Source organism: Pongo pygmaeus, chromosome 6, assembly GCF_028885625.2.
Source record: "Pongo pygmaeus isolate AG05252 chromosome 6, NHGRI_mPonPyg2-v2.0_pri, whole genome shotgun sequence".
NCBI classification, from domain to species: Eukaryota; Metazoa; Chordata; class Mammalia; order Primates; family Hominidae; genus Pongo; species Pongo pygmaeus.
Genome location: NC_072379.2, coordinates 9,346,587 through 9,355,671, shown reverse-complemented (window position 1 = coordinate 9,355,671; position 9,085 = coordinate 9,346,587). Strand labels below are relative to the sequence as shown.

Below are 9,085 nucleotides of genomic sequence, written 5' to 3'. Positions count from 1 at the left end.
CCTTCTAGCCTGGGCCTGACTTCCATTAAAACAGGGTATTGTGCGCTTTTTAGATTCCTCCCTGTTCCTTTTTATGCTATTTCATCCATTCAGTAAATTATCTGAGTAAAGTGCATCTCCCTGCCAGGCCCCCAGTATAGACACTGGGGATGCGGCAAGGACTAAGCGGTCCCTGCTGTTTGGAGATACTTAAGATGAGGCTCCACTTTTTGAGCCCCCCGACTCCCTTATTTGGTCTTACACTGCCTGTGTGCCAGTCAGGCTCTGGGGATATGGTGCCAGTATGAAATGCAGGGTCTCTTGGTTTTTCCCCTTTTCTAGCAGACAGGTCATTACTTAGGTCCCAACTCCCACTCTAAAGCTCTGGTTAGTGGGTGATGAAAATCAGCACAAGTGATCACATACAGCACTCCCAACCTTTAGACCACTTCCTAGCTGCCTCTCCAAAATATGTAGTAAACGGTCATTGAGAAACTCTCCCTCCTGGTAATTCACAGTGCCCACAGGATCAAGGCTTGGACTTGTTTCTAATAAAAATCTGCTTACTATCCCTTCTTTTTTGCGTGTGTGAAAAACAAGTTAATTTAGCTCAGGAAAGTAGTCAATTGTCATGTTTACAAGGTTGGGCTGTGTAAGATGATGTAGAGGGTGACATTAAAGTGTAGAACAGAGACCACTTAGGTGGAAGCAGGCAGCCTTGGATTTTAGCTAAAGACTATAGTCCATGTGACTGACATGGGGTCACTTCAAATGGTAGCGCCTCCCTCACTGAAGAGCATCAGAAGGGCTTGTGAGCAAGGCCAGAATGAGCCTCGATGAACATCCAAGTTGACAAACCAGTGTGGTGCCTAACAGGATAGAGCCACCAGCAGGGGTGCTTGGGGGCTGCTCCCCTTTTATTAATGACAGCGGTTTCTCTCAAGGAAGTGTAGCACCCTCCCTTTTGGGACAGTTGCCTGACCCCTGTCCATCAGCCCTTGAAGTACCCTCATCAGAAGAAGAGCCCGCGCATTCGCCTGCCGATGCCTTGTCGGTCATAGAGGACGTTGAACTTGTTCACAAACTGGTTCATGGTGTTGCACGTTTTGGTGATGGTGCCGAGGTAGGCCATGAGCCCCACGTCGTTGCATTGCTGAGAGGGAACAGAAAGGACCAGTTCCTTGGGATCCCTCGTGGCATGCCCGGGGAACAACAGGGAACAACAGTCCCCGGTCCTGCACGTGAAAGTGACAGCATAAGCCCCACCTCCCCATCCGGGTTTTAAACTCACATCATAAAAATCTGTCTTGAACTTGTCTGTGCTGAGCACCGGGAGACAGTGACACAGAGCATAGGCCTCCCGCAGGATCTCATGATTAAAGGGGACCTCTCCTAAAGGCATAAAAAGAGACTGCATTAGTTTGGATGCTGTCACTTCCCCAGGAGGGAGAGGAAGAATGCCAGGGAAGCCCCTGTCCTACCCGCTTCAGAGGCCTTGACGTACTCCAAGATGAGCTTGACGCGGCTGTGCAGCATCTTGATGGCGCTGTGCTGTGCTATCAGGTGTTCAGCCACTGCAAGGGGATGAGGATAGGAGGAGGTTGAGACGGGATGTGGCCACACCTTCCAATCCCACTTCCAAGGAATCCCCTCCATTACCAGTGGAGTTCTCTCCACTGCCTGTTGCTGTCATTCGGGCTACGTGGTCTACACCAATGCGTTCCGCTTCCTCTGTGGCCAGAGTGTAGGTCAGCTCAGCAAACAGCATTGTGGCCTACAGGGCAAGGTAACCCACAAAGGGAGAATCAAAAGCAGGAAAGAGGCCAAGAGCAGGATCTGAGGGTTGAAGGGTAGGGTATTACCTCTCCATTGATTATATCGATGACAGACTCAAAAACACTGACAGGAAGCTGTGAAGGAGATGGAGAAACCTGAACACTATATGCCAACATTTGGGCTAGCTGCTTTTACACATTTCCTCTCATCTTCCCAAGAAACCAATGAAGTAGGGATTATCTCTTTTCAGTTTGGAGACTAAATGACTAAGCCAGAGTCACAGCTGTTAAGTGGCATCTGGCATTCCCCAATAGAGGAGTGTCACACAGTAAAAGGTATAGCAACAATCATGACAGAGTAGGCATGGAGTATTACTCACATCTGTGTGCTTGGTCATAGGGTTCAACTTCAGAAAGAGGGGGCTCTCGATGATCTCACACACCTGGAAGAGAGGGACAATGCACAGGAAGTCAGTGCCCCCCACCTTTCTCCTTCTCATTCTCCATTCTCTGCCCCAGCATGCACAGGTGTGAGCATGCATACCTGCTTATGGACGTGGATGTCCGAGGGGTCAGGTGGCCCCCCTGTGGTATACCAACCCAGAAACTCCAGCTCCTTGAACACCTGTTTAACTGGAGGGGAAGGGGCCAGAACATATAGTAATTCTTTTTTTTTTTTTTTTTCTGAGACAGAATCTCGCTCTGTTGCCCAGGCTGGAGTGCAGTGGCACGATCTCAGCTCACCACAACCTCCGCCTCCCAGGTTCAAGCAATTATTCTGCCTCAGCATCCCGTGTAGCTGGGACTACAGGCACGCATCACCATGCCAGACTAATTTTTGTATTTTTAGTAGAGATGGGGTTTCACTATGTTTGCCAGGCTGGTCTCGAACTCCTGACCTCATGATCTGCCCGCCTCCGCCTCCCAAAGTGCTGGGATTATAGGCGAGTCACTGCGCCTGGCCTGACATAGTAATTCTTTAAACCATCCTTCCTCAATGTGAAGCTCCCGGTGTATTTTCACCAGCTTCTCTCCTCCCTCCTCAAATCCTGGCTCAATTTAGAATAACTACTCCCTTCTATCCTGTCTTCTCTCATCCTTTACTTTGTTTTTGAGAAAGAACTCTGAACGTGTTCTTTTTCTGAGATCTCTCCAGCTACTCTCTTCACTTTTTCTCCTCTGTTCTTGGTCTCCTCTCCTGTTTCTTTCCAACCCTCTCCATCTTCCCCACCCTGTACATTTTTTTTTAACTCCCACTCCTCTTCCCCACATCTATTCCACTCTCACACTGCTCCTCCTTGGTGTAATAATATTCCTTGTCAATGATAATCTTCTCTTCCACGGTGTGGGACAGCAGCTCAAAGGAGTTCATCACCTCGATATTTCGGCCCTCCTGCTTGCCAATCAGAGCCCCAATCACTAGGAAAGAGAATGACATGGAAAAGGTGAGGGTAAAGAAACTTCTATGACCTGAGGGTCTGAGATCAGTGGGAACCATGTATTGGGGAAACGATGATTTGGGGGAGGGGGAATTGGCTCCAGTAAAGGAAGGGGAAAAGACCACTGTCTGGGGTAGGTGAGCAAGGAGAGGAGACTGGAGTCTATGCCCAACACTCACCCTGCACAGGCCGCCCCTCCTGGGAGCGCATGCGGATCCAGTGGTCTGAGATGTTGAGAATGACAAGGGGATGGAGAGCGACGGAAACACTCCCAGTCACTCCGGAGGCCATCACGCTGGGGACTACTAAGCGCGGAGGGAAAGGAGAGAGGGTGAGAGTCCGGGCCCCACGTTCTTCCCTGGAGATGGCAGTGGGGGACGGCGGAGCCCGGGCCACACTTTCCTCCCGTAACTTATCCCAGGGAAAGATGTTGCTGCTCCGCCCTCCTCCCTTCTCCCGGGAGCACAGGGAGGCCTCAACGCACCCCTGAAGGAGGTCTCCGGAAGCCCCCCCGCACGGCCCGTTACCTGCTGCATCCACCTCCATCCCGCTGCTTCCTCCGGTCCCGTTCGTAGCTGCAGCCGCCGCCGCCGCCGCCGCCGCCATTTTCCCCGCGCCCGCCAGCCTTGGCCCCGCCCCCTTCCTTCCCGGCTTCCGTAAGGCGAGCGGCGCATGTTCGGTGTCCCCGCGGCGCGCGGCGGGCCTGGCGTCCGGGGAGCAGGCAGTTCCCGGGTCGCGGCGGGCGGCACTCGGTGCGGGGACGCCCGACGTCCTCTGGGCCTCGGTGCCTAGCGGGTTTTTTCCCAGACCCTGTCCCCGCTTGTCGCCTGTGGGTGGCCTCTGACAAATTAACGACTTGATCGTCCTCGTCTGTGAAATTGGGATAAGAACGCCTAGTTCTTAAGGCTGTTGCAGAAGGAATGACATGTCGTGTTATTTCCCTCACAATAAAATCCAAACAACTAACCACAGCCTGCAAGGCCCTGCCTGATCCGGCCCCGGCCTGGCCTCTTCTAGCCCTTGATCTTCAGGCTTCAGCTGCAGTGGCCCTCATGTCTGGTGGTGGTTTGTTTTGTTTTGTTTGAGACAGGGTCTCGCTCTGTCGCCCAGGCTGGAGTGCAGTGGCCTGATATCAGCTCACTGCACCCTCAAACTCCCGGGCTCAAGTGATCCTCCCACTTCAGCCTCCCGAGTAGCTGGGACTACAGGCGCACCCCACCGCACCCAACTAATTTTATTATTATTATTTTTATTTTGATAGAGACGGAGGTCTCACTAGGTTGTCCAGGCTGGTCTCCAACTCCCGGGCAGAAGAGATCCTCCATCCTCGGCCTCCCAAAGCACTGGGATTACAGGCATGAGCCACCGCACCCAGCTCTCCGTGTCTGTTTTTCACATGCTTTACTCTCCCATTCAAAAGCCGGTGGTTCCTTCTCTTGTTCATCATGGTATCCGCTGTGACCAACACGGTGCCTGACACATTGGTGCCTAGATAGTTTTTGAGTGAATGAAGGAATAATTTGGGGTGGAATCTGGTGTTGAGTTGCTCCATCTTGTGAAAGTTGCAGATACCAGGACAAAATCACATTGTCAGGTCCAAACAAATTGGAGCCATGAGAACACCAAAGAGAAGGTCTCATGCTTGCATGTCTGAGATAGGGACTGTCTCAAGGACTTTCGAAAATAACCCCATAAGGCCAGGCATGGTCGTTCACACCTGTAATCCCAGCATTTTGGGAGACCGAGGCCAGACAATCACTTGAGGTCAGCAGTTTGAGACCAGCCTAGCCAACATGGTGAAACCCCATCTCTACTAAAAATACAAAAATTAGCCAGGCATGGTGGCAGGCGCCTGTAATCCCAGCTACTCGGGAGGCTGAGGCAGGAGAATTACTTGAACCCGGGAGGCAGAGGCTGCAGTGAGCTGAGATCAGGCCACTGCACTCCAGCCTGGGCAAGACAGAGTGAGACTCCGTCTCAAAAAAAAAAAAAAAAAGAAAGAAAGAAAATAACTCCACAAGGCCAGGCATAGTGACTCACACCTGTAATCCCAGCACTTTGGGAGGCCAAGGTGGGAGGATCACTTGAACCCAGGAGTTTGAGACCAGCCTTGGCAACATGGTGAGACCTTGTTTCTACAAAACATGAAAACAAAATTCGCTGGGTATGGTAGAGGCATGCCGAGGAAATTTATGCTTGGGAACGGAGTCAAAACTCCCTTCCTTTTTGTTCCCAGATAGCTGTAATTCCACAACCCTGTGTTATAGCCTCATACATAAGCCAGGTTCCTACAATGGCAAAAGGCATATACCTTCCCAGATGGTCTTCCTCACAAATTGCTTGCCAGGAAATTCCTCATTAGCCTCTAAATCTTTCAGCATAAACATTCCCCCTACAAACCAGCCCTAATCCGAGTTCTGTGAAATCTCATACTGACAATGTTGATTACAAGCTTATTTTCCCAATTATAGAACAAGGAAGAGACCAGGAATCATCCCTCCACCTATCCTGAGACAGATGCATAACTGACTTTTTCCTCCACTCCCTCTTTTCACATGTTTATTGTATCTTACATAAAACGTAGATTTACCAGACGCTAATGAGAACCTCACAAAAAAGTAACCATTTGCAGCAGGGTACAGTGGCTCATGCCTGTAATCCCAGCACTTTGGGAAGCGAGTGGATCACTTGAGGCCAGGAGTTCAAGACCATCCTGGCCAACATGGCAAAACCCCATCTCTACTAAAAATACAAAAATTAGCCGGGTGTGGTGGTGCCCACATGTAATCTCAGCTACTTGGGAGGCTGAGGCAGGAAAATCACTTGAGCCTAGGAGGCGGAGATTGCAGTGAGCCGAGATGGACCCACTGGACTCCAGCCTGGGCAACAGAGTGAGACTCTATTTCAAAAAATAAAATAAAATATCCATTTGCTGGACTGGGCGCAGTGGCTCACGCCTGTAATCCCAGCACTTTGGGAGGCTGAGGCGGGCAGATCACAAGGTCAGGAGATTGAGACTATCCTGGCTAACACTGTGAAACCCTGTCTCTACTAAAATTACAAAATATTAGCTGGGCGTGGTGGCACGCACCTGTAGTACCAGCTACTTGGGGGGCTGAGGCACAAGAATCACTTGAACCTGGGAGGTGGAGGTTGCAGTAAGCCGAGATCGCGCCACTGCACTCCAGCCTGGTGACAGAGCGAGACCCTGTCTCAAGAAAAACAAAACAAAACAAAACAAAAAACATTTGCCTCACTGCCTCTCCTTCTTCCTTATTTTCCTCTTGCATGCTTTTTTCCCTTAAATACTGAGTTCCTGGCCAGGCACAGTGGCTCATGCCTGTAATCTCAGCACTTTGGGAGGCCGAGGTGGGTGAATCACCTGAAGTCAGGAGTTCAAGACCAGCCTGGTCTTGACCAGTAGAGATGGTGAAACCCTGTCTCTACTAAAAATACAAAAATTAGCCAGGCGTGGTGGTGCATGCCTGTAATCCCAGCTACTCGAGAGGCTGAGGGAGGAGAATCACTTGAACCCGGGAGGTGGAGGTTGCAGTGAGCCGAGATCGCGCCACCACACTCCAACCTGGGTGACAGAGCAAGACTCTGTCTCATAAAAAACCCCAAAATTCACATCTGGCAAGCCTAGGCTGCTCTACCCCCTCCTTACCCCAAGCCTAAGCAAGTTGCACACACTGCTCCTCCTGCCGCCCCTACAAAGAGGGGTACAGACACCTAGAAAGAGCCAGACAGACTGGCTCTAGGTGTCTGTATCCCCACCCAAAGTGTAAGCTCCTAGAAAGCAGGTGGAGAACTGTGTTATGACCCTGAACAGCCCCATTGTAATTGTAATTTACAGGTGATAGTTGTAATTTACAGGGGAATTATGCAATCTCTCCATTTAGGAGCCTGGATGAAGGAAACTTGAAGGGGCCAGCAACCCTCGATGGAACGGACTTGAGAAATCCTGTAGGAAGAGGGGTCTTCTGGCCAAAGGGAAGTTAAAAAGGAATTTATCTGATTCTAGTCCCCAGCGATAAACCAACCAGGTCTGGACAAACTGAGAAGGTTGTCAAAGAAAAAAAGTACGTAATGCCTTGTTTCTATTTGGAAAAACCAGGTCAGAAAAATGTATCTCTTTGGCGAGATGTTGGCTCACTGCAACCTCCACCTCCTGGGTTCAAGTGATTCTTGTGCCTCAGCCTCCCAAGTAGCAGAGATATCAGGCTTGCGCCACCACATCTGGCTAATTTTTGTATTTTTAGTAGAGATGGGTTTTCAGCATGTTGGCTAGTCAGTTCTTAGACTCCTGGCCTCAACCAATCCACTTGCCTTGGCCTCCTAAAGTGCTGCGATTACAGGTGTGAGCCACCGTGCCTGGCCAGAAAAATGTATCTCTTTAGAGAATGCTAGGCAGCTTCCAAGGAGCATAGTGCTTCTCAGCTAGATAGAACGCTAAAATAAAAACAAGATGAGAATTATTCTAGGGTTAGTAAAGTTGATCGTTTGCACTGCTCTTTCACACATTAAAGAACTCCTTTGACTTGTTGTTTCAGGTGCTTTTGAGACATTCTTCAGGTAATTATACAGCTCATAAAACAAGAGATTATTGTGGAATTTAAGGATGACTTTGACATTGAATCAGTAGATTGTGCGCGTTTTAGAACTAAGTTCGCTAAACGTTTCTTTTTTTTGTTTTTGTTTGTGTTTGTTATTGTTGTGTGTTTGTTATTGTTGTTTTTGAGACAGAGTCTTGCTCTGTCACCCAGGCTGGAGTGCAGTGTTACAATCACAATTCAGTGTAGCCTCAACCTCCTGAACTCAAGTGACTGTTCCATCTCAGCCTCCCGAGTAGCTGGGACTACAAATGTGCGCCACCAGGCCAGGCTAAATTTTGTATTTTTTGTAGAGATAGAGTTTTGCCATGTTTGTTTGTCTCAAAACAAACAAACAAACCAAAAAAATGTCCCCACCCCAAAAACAAAAACGAACAAAAAGCAAGTGCTCCTTTTTGGTATGGGTCAGTGGTTATCTATTCACCTATCAGTCATTCATTTAACAAATATTTGGGAGTGCCTACAAGTCAGCAGGTACATCACTGAACAAAACAAAGTCCTGACCTCATGGAGCTTATACCTTAGTTGTAGGAAACAGACCATAAACATACTTCAGGATATGTATATGTATAGAGAGATGGCGTATCGCTCTGTCGCTCCCAGGCTGGAGTGCAGTGGTGCGATCTTGGCTCACTGCAACCTCCACCTCCTGGTTTCAAGCCATTCTGCCACCTCAGTCTCCCAAGTAGCTGGGATTACAGGTGCCCGCCACCACTCCCGGCTAATTTTTGTTTTTGTATTTTTAGTAGAGGCGGGGTTTCACCATGTTGGCCAGGCTGGTCTCAAACTCCTGACCTCAGGTGATCTATCTGCCTCGGCCTCCCAAAGTGCTGGGATTACAGGCGTGAAGCACTGCGCCCGGCCAACAAATTGAATTTTAAAGATTGAGTTGGTTTTATTAGGGATTCATGAACTGGCAGCACCCAGTCTACAAAACAGAAAGGAAGCCAGGCATGATGGTGCGTGCCTGTGGTCCCAGCTACTTGGAGGCTGAGGAGGGAGGATCGCTTGAGTCCAGGAGGTTGAGGCTGTAGTGAGGTAGGATCGCGCCACTGCACTCCAGCCTGGGTGACAGAGTGAGACCCTGCCTCTAAAAAAAAAGAAAAGACTTCATATGTTGAAGAAGGCAGAGGAAAGCATGAACATGATGAGGTGCTTTCCTTCTATTGATGGCTGTTGTGATACCGCATTTCTTATCTTCTTAGTTTAAAAGAATTTAAGGCCAGGTGCAGTGGCTCACACTTGTAATCCCAACACTTTGGGAGGCTGAGGTGGGTGG

The 9,085-nt window shown here is 49.5% G+C and overlaps 1 protein-coding gene across 2 annotated transcripts in view; it reads right to left on the bottom strand.

The window, feature by feature from the left end:
* Positions 1-840: 840 nt before the first annotated feature.
* The window catches only part of COPS6 (COP9 signalosome subunit 6), a 25,739-nt gene continuing 17,494 nt past the window's right edge, over positions 841-9,085 (bottom strand). Inside the window, exons 2-11 of one of the 2 annotated variants that reach the window (XM_054496270.2) lie at positions 3,721-4,063; positions 3,373-3,498; positions 3,042-3,173; positions 2,299-2,387; positions 2,135-2,197; positions 1,842-1,889; positions 1,639-1,753; positions 1,461-1,553; positions 1,271-1,371; positions 841-1,132 (exon numbers count right to left, since the gene is read on the bottom strand). In XM_054496270.2, the coding sequence (XP_054352245.2) occupies positions 992-1,132; positions 1,271-1,371; positions 1,461-1,553; positions 1,639-1,753; positions 1,842-1,889; positions 2,135-2,197; positions 2,299-2,387; positions 3,042-3,173; positions 3,373-3,498; positions 3,721-4,063 (1,251 nt within the window). In that variant the 3' untranslated portion in view covers positions 841-991. Of the gene's footprint in view, positions 1,133-1,270; positions 1,372-1,460; positions 1,554-1,638; positions 1,754-1,841; positions 1,890-2,134; positions 2,198-2,298; positions 2,388-3,041; positions 3,174-3,372; positions 3,499-3,720; positions 4,064-9,085 lie in introns of those variants that run through there. The other variant, XM_054496271.2, reaches the window with a different exon arrangement.